This window comes from Lytechinus pictus, chromosome 16 (assembly GCF_037042905.1).
Source record: "Lytechinus pictus isolate F3 Inbred chromosome 16, Lp3.0, whole genome shotgun sequence".
Classification (NCBI taxonomy): Eukaryota; Metazoa; Echinodermata; class Echinoidea; order Temnopleuroida; family Toxopneustidae; genus Lytechinus; species Lytechinus pictus.
Genome location: NC_087260.1, coordinates 15,349,943 through 15,364,358, shown reverse-complemented (window position 1 = coordinate 15,364,358; position 14,416 = coordinate 15,349,943). Strand labels below are relative to the sequence as shown.

The 14,416-nt window shown below is 35.8% G+C and overlaps 1 protein-coding gene across 1 annotated transcript; it reads right to left on the bottom strand.

The window, feature by feature from the left end:
• Positions 1-473: 473 nt before the first annotated feature.
• LOC129278498 (PCI domain-containing protein 2-like) lies at positions 474-10,427 on the bottom strand. Its single transcript, XM_064111151.1, has 6 exons — positions 10,356-10,427; positions 8,884-9,025; positions 8,114-8,214; positions 7,054-7,253; positions 6,300-6,423; positions 474-3,895 (listed from the first exon to the last, which is right to left on the bottom strand). The coding sequence occupies exons 1-6, from the start codon at positions 10,395-10,397 to the stop codon at positions 3,803-3,805; spliced, it is 702 nt and encodes a 233-aa protein (XP_063967221.1). The 5' UTR covers positions 10,398-10,427; the 3' UTR covers positions 474-3,802.
• Between the last annotated feature and the right edge of the window lie 3,989 nt (positions 10,428-14,416).

The window sequence follows — 14,416 nt, the reverse complement described above, 5'->3', positions numbered from 1 at the left end:
ATTGTTTAAACTTTTTTTTTACTTTGTTTCTTAAACTTGTTTAAAACTTTAAACAATTGTTGTTAGAGTGACAGGCTTAAACAATGCACTTAAAATGTTAAACATTGTAAGAGATTCCTTTAGTGGTAATTCAGTGGTCTCTGAATGAAGCTGTTATTAGTATTATAATCAGGGGCGGATCCAGGATTTTCCCTGAGGAAAAATTTGACAAGCAAAAAAAAAAAAAGGTTTTCATTTTCAAAAGGGAGGGGGCACAAATATTAATTGTGCCTCTCAAGGGGGGGGGGGGGGCACAGGCCGGCTTTGCCCCCCCCCCCAATCCGCAAATAAATTATAATCTTCTGACACAGAAACCACCAATGAGTGACATGCACAGAGATTGCTGAAAGATCAAAGATCATTGATTTTTAGATATCAAGTAGGCAAAAAATAAAGAAAAGGCTGACAAAAACAATACACGATAGACCATCGAATAATGGATTCATTATAAAACATGTATTTATAGAAAGGCCCCAATAGAGCATGATTTATATACATATAATCACAAAACCTAACTAACTTGACTTTATACACAATAAGGTGATACATTACAACAACATGAATGAGTGTATTAAAGAAGACTCAAATGAATAATGTACTTCATAGGGAAATCAAATCCAAATAGAAAGTTCTTTCAAAAGAAAAAGACAGAAACTGGAGTTTATGGCTCCAATACACAACATGACTGAACTGGGGAGCATTTCATCAACATTTTTGACTGACAAGTTGTCAGATCATACAACTTTCCTTGATTCTGATTGGTTGAGGAGCACTGTAACTATGGTAACTGTCAGATAAAACGTCTGACAAGTCCTTTGATGAAACGCTCCCCAGATTGTTTTATTTTATGAGGACATGTGATCTATGTGATATTTATGACCTGTGGGTAAAGGTAATTATAGACGAGAAGTGTCCTTACCCCTTTTCATAATCTCCTCAACAAGTTGTAAATTTGAGATTTATAAACATCATTGGGATCTCATATTTCAAACAGCTATAAATGTGCTATTTCTAGTCCATTTTTTTTCTTTGTCAATTTTTCACCATTCTGTATTTCCTACTTTTCCCCTTTACACACAGTGGCGGATCCAAGGGGGGGGTGGCACATCTGGCCCGTGCCCCCTCCCCTTTTGAGTGCCACAATCAAATTTTTTAATGTTAATATGCCGTTCTTACACTAATGTGCCCCCTCCCGTTTTGAAAGTCACAGCATGTATTTTCAGTAGGAATATGTCGTTCATACACAAGGACCATTTTTCTTTTTTTTCATAATTGTATGTGGACGAAATGAGCTTCAATCTTTGGTGAAAACCTTTTTTTTTTGCTTGTCAAATTTTCCTTGAAAATAAGCCCCCTCCTCCTCTTTTGAAAATCCTGGATCAGCCCCTGTTTACGTATATCATTTTTCTATTAACAAGGTTGGATTCCCCATTTGTACAGGAAATGTATTCTTCAAAGGACTCACTGCCACTCTATTGGTTTAAAGGGGAATCCAATCCAAACAAAAACCTGTTTTTAGAGGAAAATTTAAAAAAATGGGACAAGTTGTTTGGTGAAAGTTTTAAAAAATATCGGACAAACAATATGTAATCACTATACCAATGGAGACTACAAATTGGCCCCATAAGTGATGTAAGGCAAGGACTACTCTTCCATGTACTCCAATACATGAAATGACTGAAATGTCTTTCTTTTCAAAAGTTTTACTTCAAATTATACTTTTCTTTCATGAGGACATAACACCATATACTACATGGGTTGTCTTAATTTACTTACCCTGTTGCCAATTTGAAATCTACATAGTCTAAGGGATCTCAATTATAAAGCAGCCATAACATTCTTATTGATTGTCCGATTTCTTTCAAACTTTCACCATTCTGTTTTATTCATTTTTCTCCTTTCCAACACAACATTTCATGATCAAGGCTGGATTCCCCTTTAAGCTAGCCTTTTGAAGAGGTTGAAGAGGCCTCGTGACTTGGCTACATTCCTTGTCAAGTAGTGGCTGAGATGATGAGACTAGCGGTCGATGAAGAGAGTTGGCGAAACCCGGGTAAACTAGCGATTTCAGTTACTGAGCTCGCACTTACCCGGCCTTTTTTCAGTCACTAGGCATCTGATATATTATGAAATACCTGGAGCATTGTCTAAAGGCAAAGATTAAGCCTTGATAGCTTATAATTTATGAAAATTGTAACTTATACATTTTCTCTTTCTATCAATGCAAGGAGACAGACCTTTAATTCATGAGAAAAATGAAATTCAGTAAAAAAAAAACAACTTGCATTTCAAGAGAAATGAGAATTATTTGAAAACAACTTGATTTAAATGAATCCTGCCCGTTTGCTCACAAGCATAGAGGCATCATGGTAGAGAGTTTATACAGGTTCAAAAATAACACTGTCTAACATGTAGAAGCTTCCCTTCTAGCAAAACAGTGGTAAGAACGATCTAACTTTCTAAGCTTTTGGTTCTCAAAATAGTTTCCCAGTACTGCATACAAAACATAATGCTAATTTTTCAGTAATACATGTGTGTCTCAGTATAAGTTCTATCAGTATTTTGGGATTTATATATAAATCAGCAACACTTCATCCGATAAAATCAGATTCTACTCATGTTTTTCACATTACGGTGAGATGCACAATTCATGCAAACAAGTTCTATCTCAGAGTACAATGTTCAGTATTCTTGTCATTATAGATTTCTCGCAGATATTGACAATCAAATTCAAACCTTACTTAAATCAGTGAAATAAAACTATGGAAATCGGATGGTTATGACATATTATTTTGTTTTCTTGACTGGAATCGTAGGTATCGTTTCATGGTCCCCATTATTTGATGCACACTTGTTTGCCACTGTAGGCATAAGCGATCCCAGGGCAGGATTAGAGCATTGGACTCATGATTGAAAGGTTGCGAGTTAATAATAATAATCCGCTTTTATATCGCGCTTAATACCTCGGAACGGCGTGTCTAAGCCCTCTACAGATATATTATTACCCCGGTCATCGGATTCAATCAGCCATTTCCGCACACAATGTGTGCACATCCTCCACTGAGTCCACTCCCTCGGGAGTACTCCAATCAGTCGCCGGTGAGGCGCACACAGTACTGGACAAGCTACAATGACTTTCACATCCTACCGGGTACCCATTTAGCACCTGGGTGGAGAGTGGCAAAGTGTGGATTAATGCCTTGCCAAAGGACGCCAGACCGCGGTGGGATTCGAACACACGACCCTCTGTTTACAAGGCGAGAGTCAGAACCACTACACCACGGCTCCTCCACGTTCAAATCCTAGCTCTGCCATTATCTCCACTTTAACCAAAAAAGGTCCAAGCGTAATTTCTGTTGTCTACAACGGTCAGACTGATTAGCCTAGACGTAAAATTATTTCATATGTAATTGGTTATATACCAGCTTGGCGTTGATGCAGCAGGAAGCTGCTTTGCCGAGTTTCTACAGGAGTTATCTCAACAGAAACAGTATTATATTGAGTTTGCAAAGCTGTCTTGAGCTCGACGAAGTAGTGACAACAATACTCTGCTTTCACAGCGCTTATCCTCTTCATATATCAGAACAAAGTTTCCAAGTGCTTTACAGAAAGTTGTCTTTGACACTGTCAAGTATCACTGGTCCTGCACGAAGCAGAAGCAGCCTTCTAAGCTAGACGAAGCAGTAGCTATATTTGATACTCTCCAAGCATCACAGTCCTTGATAGTTCTAAATGTGATGTCTAAACTGACACCAAGAAGACGCTATGACAGAAACGAGGAGAGCGGAGGAAAAGGATTCTGCTTGCTAACAACCAGTTTTTGGTGCTGATGAGAAAGGTAGCCTTTGATGTAGTTCTGAAACAGAAAATCAAAAAAAGGTCACAGAGATTACCATGGTAGCATTATGATTGTTCTTTTTCATTTCAAGAGCAAATCAAATGTTACCTTGAAAAACGAATTAAAAAAAAAATCTACTTACACATGTCTTGATTTCATCTTATTGACTTCACAGCAATTTTACATTCTTATAATGTAATTATAAAATGGAATGGCGACCAACATTTCAGGAAGCCTTACCAGACATTGGCTCGTATTCTCAAAAGAGGCTTCAATTGTACCATGGTAGAAAACCTTGGAGTATGCAAATTTGTGAACACAATTACGCTTATTTCATCACATATATTTAAAGTTGAGTTATAAATGCGGGCTCTTGGCAAAAAACACCAAATTGAAGCACGATAATACCAGAAATTTGCATAGTTTATAATTTGGCACCATGGTGCAATTGAAACCTCTTTTAAAGGGATGGTCCGGGCTGAAAATATTTATATCTAAATAAATAAGAGTAAAATTCACAAAGCAAAATGCTGAAAATTTAATCAAATCGGATAACAAATAACGAAGTTATTGAATTTTAAAGTTTATCAATATTTTGTGAAAACAGTTATATGCACATTATCATGAATATTCATTAGGTGGGCTGATGATGTCACATCCTTTCCTTTTTCTTATGTTATTTACATGAAATCATAAATGTTTCATTTTGTCATACATGTGTAAATGATGTGTCTCCATTATGATGAAATAAGTCGTGGCAATAAATAACTAATGCACTTAATCAGTTGGGCATTTTCACGGTAACTGACGATACATGGCACTTTAGCAAACTCCCATCATTTGTTGTTTTAGAGATAATCATACACACAATGAAAAGTGTGTAAAATTGTGCTGTGTAACGTCAGTTAACCGTGAAAATGCCCAGTTGTATATCCAATTGTTTTAGTTCTTGGTAGAAAATTTTTGAATAAACCTAATTTCATATAATAAAATACAAAAGGACAAGCGGCGATATGACATCATCAGCCCACCTAATAAATATTCATAAAGACATGCCTAGAACTGTTTCACCGTAATAATGCATATCTTTAAAATTCAATAACTTTGTTATTTTTCATCCGATTTTGATCAAATTTTCAGCATTTTGCTCTGTGAATTTCACTCTATAAATTCAAATATAAATATTTCCAACCTGGACCATACCTTTAAGAATCCGGACCATTAAGACTACAGCAAAAAAACTCCAGATCCCATATCGGTGACTTTAATGTGCTTCCCCAGAGCTGCCAAGTTGTATTTTGCATTTTCAGTATTCTTATCCCCCCAAATCAGTATTTTGACAACAAAATCAGTATTTTTACCGTGTGAGATAAATATTTTGTATTTTTCCCCAAAAAAGTGTATTTCATAATAAAATGCTTGGCGCACTCGCCCATCACGGCGCTCAAGCTGCATGCAAGCTAAAATGTGCACTGCTCTTGCAGATGAAAAAAAAAAAGCATTGAAACTTATATCTCACCCTGGTTTTTACAAAATGATTGAAAAAAAAAACAAGTTACCTGAAATAAACATTTATCTAATAACCATATTTGTGTACATTTTATGAAATAGAGACATAGAGATGATTTTTCTCAATAAATTTTGATTTTGTAATTTTTTTTTTTTTTTTTTTTTTAATACAAAAAGCATATTTTTTAAAGAAAAAACGTACCGCCATATTTTGGTTGCAAAAACATACTAAATACGGAAAAATCGTACTACTTGACAGCTCTGCTTCCCTCATATAGAATCCTTTTGCAGTGTAACATGGCTGTCTTGAAAATGCCATTCACACTCCTTTTTAATACTAAGTAGCACACTGCATGAATTTGTCATTCACTTTGTTCACTGATCTAGAAATCCCACTGCTGGTCTAGTCACATCTGCACCATGTTCTTTATTTCTTCTTACATTTTGAGGAGGAATCATTTTAAAATTTGCTACCTGTTTTATCCCTCTTGTTGTATACTATTATCAACTTTAAGCTACCTGGGTACCGTCTTACAAAGAGTTGCGATTGATCCGATCAATCACAACTATGGGCCAGCAACATCTATTATGTATGTTTGTTCAAAATATTTTCTAACTATGCTGTATTTTCATGCATTCATTTTTTTCTTGAAAATTCACTATGCTTCTCTTTGTTTAAAAAGGACATTGTGCAAATTTTCTTTTGAAAAAAATTATGACACTGATGGATTTCCATAGAGTTACAATGGATTGGATCAATAGTAACTCTTTGTAAGACGGGCCCCAGAAGTTACTGGATCACGGATCACACAAGTAAACTTCGTGGGTTACATCTGGGAACTTTTGGTCACTGCTGACTTTGAATAACAAGAAAAGGAATGTCAAAAAACAAAAAATTTCGCTGTACTCTTACCTTGTAGATGAGGTTTGCCAGGATGCATTCTACCTCCTCCTTGTCTACATCTTCCAGTCCTGTGAATTTGAGAGCTGTTTCAAACGCATCGATAGGTACCTGATGTACTTTCAGCATTAGTTGTCTGCAATGATAAATGAAGTGTCTTATATATATATATATATATATATATATATAAAACAGCCAAAGCTGTTGTACATGTATACCTTCACACATTATATATATATATGTATACAATGATCAAAATTTTCTGTCTACTGGGGCCTGTTGCATAAAAGTTACCGTTATAGTAACTTTGCCATCCAATGGTAACTTGCATGGAATCCTTGATTCTGATTAGCTGTTGATCAGCGTTACCATGGTAGTTACTATTGGGTGTCAAAGTTACCATAATAGTAACTTTTATGCAATGGGCCAAGGTGTGTTTATTCTGTGTCTTATTACTTAACATATTCACAGATATTTGTAATTCTTTGCATGTATGTGTATTGATGGCTACAGTGTATGTATAGTTTCTGAGAATTAAAAATATTCCTTTTAGCTCTTAACAGCTATGCTATAAAGTAACATTGACATCAGCCTCTGCCCAATATGATCTTGAGAAAAATGCTGCTCTACCTAAATCAAAATATCTCCTCCGTTATGGGGTAGATTATGTCTTTGTATTTTGCTCTATACATTGTCATTTTAAACCAAACTTACACTTTCTTGAAAAGATTCCTGTATGTGATAGTCTGTAGTTTCTCTAACTTACACTTTCTTGAATAGATTCCTGTACGTGATAGTCTGTAGTTTCTCGATGATGAGGTAGACACCACACTTGATGAAGAATGCCTCGTTCTTGTTCATAGCACTCATCAGGAGACGGAGATCGCCCATCTTGGTTGCCTTGGCGATATCCGCAAACTGCATCAGATCGTATTTATTCAGAAGGGATGTCTTTGGCATGTGACCCTGGTGTGCCAAAATAAATTGAATAGTAAAGGTATTTATTCCAATAAAACACACAATCTATTCAAATAATTTACTCAAATAAACTACAAACCTCATATCTTATCTTATAAACAAGTGTGTATAAAAACAATCATCAAAATATACAGGGACGATATTCACAGAATACTGAATCTAACAAAACAAATTTTACCTGACCAGTACCTTATTTGTACTTCTGATGCTATGTGTACATCATAAATTAATGTTGAAGGCATCAGTATGTTTCTATTTTTGCAAATTTCTGTGAGTTGAGTTATTTCTTTGTCAGTGGACATAGTCAATTTATTGGCTCAGTTATAGCTTATTTTAAACGTAAAAGGACTTGGATATCTTCATTTTGACCCTCCTATTAAGATGTGAGATAGGAGGGGGGGGTGATCCCCCACGATCTCCGCCACTAAATGTGCAATCACAACAAAAATCGGCATCCAGGTTACCCCTGGGGCCCGTTGCATAAAACTTTTTACCTGAGAAAACTCAGGTTGTTTTTACCGGAATTTATGTCCTGTGTTAAAGTCAATGGCAGAAATCAGACTAACCTTAGTTTTCAGTTTTTACCAGAGTTTTCTCAGGTAAAAAGTTTTATGCAACAGGCCCCTGGTGTTATCTACAAAAGTGAATATTGATCTAAGTAACTGAACTGCTAATTTGGTTTACAAATCCTTTTTAGGATTTTGATCAAATGCATGTTTTCACTTTTCCCACAACTTGAGCTTCACCCTAATTACTGCAGCCATAAAACAATAAACATTCATTATTCAAAGATAATTTATCATAATCTGTTCTTCTTTCATAATGACACTAGTTTCCAGTGAACTTACCAGCAACATTTTGACTGGTAGAAGATAGATAAGGATGAGACGTTTATTTTGCCGACTGGAACGATGACACCGTTGGAATGCAAATGATAGGTGCTCCTCGGCTAAACAATGAAATTGAAGGAATTAAAGAAATAACTGTGGTTAGTATTCTAAGATACACTTGCCAATTTCAAGTTTGGTGTTAGTGTTGGAAGCACAGTTTAGATTAACTTCTCTTGCTCTACCACGTAATTTCAGTTTACAGAAAATATCTAAATCACATCAAGAAAAGCCAAACCCCAGATAGAGTCATCTTAAGACCAGCCTTATTTAAAATTTGGTTGAGGTACCTTATACACCATGTGATTTTATATTTGGTGTTGGAAGCACAATCTAAATTACCTTCCCGTGCTACAACACCTAATATGAATTCATAAATATGATCCAAATCACATTATTATGTGATTTCAAGTTTGGTGCTGGTGCTGATGTTGGTGCTGGAAGCACAAGCTAGATTATATTCCAATCCTCTATAAACACCTATCTCATCCAATTTGAAATCCTTGATTTTGATTGATTGTTGACAATTGTAACTATGGTAGTTACCATTGGATGATAAAGTTATTATAATAGTAACTATTATGCAATGTGACTCAGATCATTGTCACTCCTGTATGCATACTTGGACCAAGCTTGAAATGAACATGCCAAAATTCTTTAGTTACTGCAAGAACCCTTAATAACCATGGCAATCATCTTTGGTGGACGGAGGCAGAAAAATGATCACTGACCTGCTTTGAAGTTGCTTTCAAACATCTCTTTCCTGCCTACATAGTACTTGTAGGTGACTAGCTGTGAGATACTGAAACGATCTTTGAGAGATGAGCCATCTATTGCCCGAATGAGAGGTTTACATAATGGCAGCTTGTTGATCTGAATAGGATTTACAAAAAAAGCACCCAAGTCAATGACAAACACCTCTCCAGAGTGGTAAGAGGCTTAATTATAATTAGCAACACATAAAAATTGAGTTTTATTACTTTACTGATAAAACATATATTAAAATCATTTGTATGAATCCAAGAAATCATACCTGACTTTATTATATGAGATAATTGGATGTATTTTCTGGTTATGTAAGATTTCCCACATTTGGCTTTTACCGAAAGATATTTCACTATAAAACCAAGAAATCATACCTGACTTTATTACATGTGAGATAATAGGATGTATCTACTAGTTATTCTAGAAATCCCACATTTGGCTTTCAGCAAAAAGATATTTCACTCAAAAACATGCCTACGCATGCATGCTGTAACCATCTATCCTAACTTCCTTAGCGCGCTCCTCGGAAACTGAGTGTATCAATCCATCTTCTTGGAGAGATGTCCTAGCAACATCTGGGGTTCATTGCAGAAAGAGTTGCGTTTAAACGCAGGTCAAAAAAATCAATCGCAAGTCCCAAATGCGCGCTGTTGATTGGTTGAAAATCAAGTTGCGCATGATTTTTAGAGTTGCGAATGATTGCAACTCTTTCTGCAACGGGCCCCAGGACATGTTACATGGCAAGGAGACGAGACAGAAGGATGGGCACATGTTGACACATCTTATTATCTTATAAATATTGAATTTAAAAAATATAATTTTTCTGATTTACCTCAATAATTAGACATTACCGGTAGATGTGTCAAGATGGGAGCAGCCCACTAGAAAGGGCCTCGCATGACCATTACATAGGCACCCATCAAATTAAAAAAAATACAGATAGTAATTTTAAACTCTAAGGCCCATATTCTGAAGTCGTGTTTAATTTAAACTCTTGTCTAAAATTGTAGTTTAACTATGGATAACCAGTTGTGTCATAAATCTCTAACAATACAGGTTCAATGTATCAGAACATTTGACTCTCAAATCATTTTTAACTGCCTGGAAAGAATATCAATAAGATCCTGTTTTCACTGTTAAAGAATTAGAAAGCATCACACTGAACATAGGAAATGTACAATGTAAGCAATATTTCAACATGTTTGGCTACCCATAATTTTAGACCCGAGTTAGACCATGGCATGGTCTCAGTTAAAACCAACTTCAGAATACGGGCCTAAATATCCTTGCGAACGAGGGGTTCATGAGGACTAAGTAATCATCAATATCATGCATTTAAACATCATGTGCGTGTTTGTGGCAACACCCCCCCCCCTCTCCCTTAAAACTATTAGAAACATGAAAATTTAAAAAGCTTGAATTTGAATCAATGCTTTACCTTGAAATAGACCTTGAAGAGTTGGTTGACTAGATAAAGCATACCCCATTTCTTTGTATCTTCAGCTGATGCTCGTCTACAATGTGAAAAAGGTACAAAACAATAACTCATATTAAATTCTGATGACGTCTTATGATGTGGGTTGTTTATAGTTTGCCCATGGTGCATTGATGCATTCCATGTTATCCATGCGGTGGTATTCACTTTTTAAAACCAAATTATAGGCATTTCACAAGGCAATTTTGTGTAATACTTCGTGAGTTCCTGATCTTAGTGCACAAAAATACATCTGCATGTTTCAAAATATAGGTCATTGGGAATATAGGCTTCATACAAATGGGGGAGGGGGGAGGGGGGAGGGTGTTTAACAAAGATTTAAATCTGACTATAGTCTTGCGTAAGTGCCAATACGCACATGAAGTTTGATGTGTGATTTCATTGGTGTTTACATGGTAGCATGCATCCTCTGAGCACGGCTGTTTCACTCCCATAGGCTATGTACAAAATAAGCCCTTTCAAGTACGCGCGCACGAAATCCGCGCGCGCTGCCCAGCCAGCTGATATGCAATTTCAACTTTTACACTCCTCGACCGTCTCGACGATCAACTTTAAAATTTTCATTCGACACGTCTTAGAAAGCTACATTTTTGGTGGTTTGCCTTACCTTTCAAGGTTATTCCTTTCCATCGTCATATGGCATCTCCAAAATATCACGAGAAATCACATTCCAAATTTCGAAAATCCGCATCATTTTGATGATATTCACATAAATCCTGAAAGTTCCACCCTAATTAGAAACATTTTCAGTGCAATCGCGAATGAGCCTGGGACTGGGCTCTTGCAGAGAGCGTCCATTTCAGGCTCAATATCTTGAAAACCACTACTCCGATTTTGGTGTTCTCAACGTCTCACAAGATATAATGTCTTGTTAAATAACATATCCGATTGGCATCACAAACCCATCACTAGTTTTCTTTTAATTCTACTTTTGCTACCCAGTACTTCTAATGCACGTCAAATACCATATTTGGTCTTTGACGTTGCCAAGTTTCTTCTGGACATTTAAAGCACGATCATTGTTTCATTTTAAGATTTGTAAGGTGTATATTTCATGAATAAAGTATTAAATATAAATAAAAAAAAGTTTGTTACATGTTTTAGATATTTTGTGTTAAGTTTTGTCAGAAAAATTATTACGATATGTTGAATTTACTTTATCTAGATTTGAATCCTTGAAATTTATAAATCCAAATTGGCAATCTCTCACCGCAAAATACGATTTACTATTTATTTGTAAACAAAACTAATTGGACGTCATCGATCACACTTTGAATGGGGAAATGGGTCTAGATCTAACGTTAGGTCCAAGACCGGACCAAACACAGCGAGACCACATATACAAATGCATTTGTTTTAGAGGAAAATTCTACATGAATTATTTAATTGCTCTTCTCATAACCAAGATTTGAGAGAAATGTTGCAACTAGAACGATTCACGTTCGTCTGACCGCATTTTGTGATCCTTTTCAGACTTGATCATGCGGAGTCTATTTTAGAATGGGAGATCGAGTCGACGATACCAAGTACCTAGGATCATGATCGATCATGGAAAATAATTGTTGCCTCTGGCTGTCATATCATATAAGGTGTGAGAATGTATTGGCCTATTTTTTTTAAATTTGCATGAATTGCTTAAGTTGGCGGTCCTAAAAAAAAAATAGGCAAATTTTTTCTCATTCAGAAATAAAAATTATATAACTTGTTACAGTAGCATACGCATGAATATTTTAGGGGGGGGGTCAAGCTGAATGAAATGTTGACGACCCCCCCCCAAAAAAAAAAAAAGTCTTCACCTCCAATTTTCGGTCGTTTCCTACCCCCCCAAAAAAAAAAAAATTAATAAAAAAAGGTCTTCCAAAAAAATTTAGTGTTTTTTTTTTATTGTTGGGGGGGTTTCAAAAAAAATTTAAGGGGGGTTGAACCCCTGTAACCCCCCTCCCCTGTGTACGCCACTGACTTGTTAGAACTGAACAGTTGGACCAGATTTCAGGCACAGATCCAGAAAGGGGGACCGGCCCCGGGGTCACCTTTTGAGGATAAGGCAGCCCCCCCCCCCCTTCTGGAAAGTGGTATTCGGGCCGCGGAACGGTTTTGAAAGTGGGGGCTGACCATGCAATAATCATATTTATATGGTAATTTTTACGTTTTTGTGCATGGTTTTAGAAAGCCCCCCCCCCCCCCATTTCCACTGCCCCTGGTGTTGGCTAGTATTATTGTCACTGATTTTTTTTAATCACTTAATTTGTTTATTTTTTTTAATGGAAACTATGTTTCTTCTAAGAGTGGAGGTGAAATATTACCCCCCCCCCCCGTCATAAATACCCAAGCAGATCCAACCCACAATTTCTCAGAGGCAGGTCCAGCATTTTTAAAATCAAGAGGGTGCAAAGGGCAAAATCGAAAATTGAGTGGATGCAGATGACAATTTTCTATGCAATTTCCTAAAACTTGGCTATATAGTTATAGTATGTTCAATTGTGATTTTTTTTTTTTAATGATGGGGGGATGTGTTCCTTCCAACCCTGCCTTTGACTCTGGTTTTTCATAGTTTCATCAACACTGCCTTTATACTGTTTCATTAATTGTTTGTTGTCAGTGATCAAGGATTTTGATATACCTGGGCCCCATTGCATAAAAAGTTACCATTATCATGATTTACCATGCAAATACAACTTGTATGGAGTCCTTGATCTTGATTGGCTTTTGATTAGTGTTAACGTGGTAGATACCATTTGATAACAAGGTTACCATAATACTAACTTTTATGCAATGGGGCACTGGGGTAGACAAAATTGAGGAAGGGGTGGCGTACTGATGACAATGTTCTTTCATTTGGATAAAGATGCTAATCAAGGAGTCATTCTCAAAATATAGCATGGAAGGGCAGCATACACGTACATGTACCTCACCCTTGTGCCTTTATCCTTGATTATATTAGATTCTCAAGTAGTCATTGTAGGCCATCCCTTGCTTATAAAAAAGAGTAATATTATATAAACAAATTTATTCAAAATTTACAATAAAATTGCAGTGAATTACTACATACTTTAGGAAGTTTAGATACAGATAGAGATTCATTCACATTCATCTATTTATTGAACATTTGAAAATTTGCCCTCCAGTGACATTACATGCACAAAGATATACAATATATAAATAAACATCCAGACATTAATTTTACTTGAATGAAACCTACCAATAAAATATTTTAATAAGCATGTATAACAACTGATATGGAAATGAATTATGGACTAACATGATGAATATGGGAGAAATAGCCTAAAACTTAATTCATGATAGCCCAAGATTAGAATACTTTATAGGTGTTCGGAAAAAAATGTGTTTCAGACATAATCATTTACCATTACATGATATGGATACCCGTCATTTTCTGTTTGGATTAGATTCCAGGAGGTAAAATTCAATGTCTACATGTCTGCAGTTGGAGGGGTCAATGAAACCCTCTTAACTTTATAAAAGCTATAAAATATGAAGGAGAAGGGATTGAACCCCTAAATCAAAACCCTGGTCACTTCTTGGGTCTGCATTATATACCCCCCCCCAAAAAAAAAAAAATGAATAAATATATATATATGAAATAATCAGTCATTTGAAAATATAATACTTGCAGATTTCATGTGATTTACCACTCACACAGCCACAAAAATTGGTTATCTATTGTTGTATGTCTATTACAGTGTACATGTAATTTTTAATGTTTAAAAAAAAAACTGAAAAATGACTGTCACCCTCACATGCCCGGCAAGTTCAGTACACCGTGGATAAAAGTTTTTTTTGCAATGATACAAGACTTAAAAATATTATAAATATGATTTACAAATCAGATAAGTGACTACTGGTAATTGATTAGTTTGGATATAACATGCACATGTAGCTCATTCCTGTATATTTTCAAAATTGTAGAATTTGTAAAAATGATCTTAATCTAGTTGTTCTTTGCATTTTAACTGACTAGAAATGTAAACCTTAGTCATAATTCA

Coding starts and splice junctions, on each gene's coding strand:
- LOC129278498 (XM_064111151.1), bottom strand. CDS start 10,397: ATGCTTTATCTAGTCAACCAACTCTTCAAGGTCTATTTCAAG. Junction 8,215..8,883: donor TGAAAGCAACTTCAAAGCAG/GTCAGTGATCAT, acceptor TTCATTGTTTAG/CCGAGGAGCACCTATCATTT. Junction 3,896..6,299: donor TGGCAAACCTCATCTACAAG/GTAAGAGTACAG, acceptor TTTCTGTTTCAG/AACTACATCAAAGGCTACCT.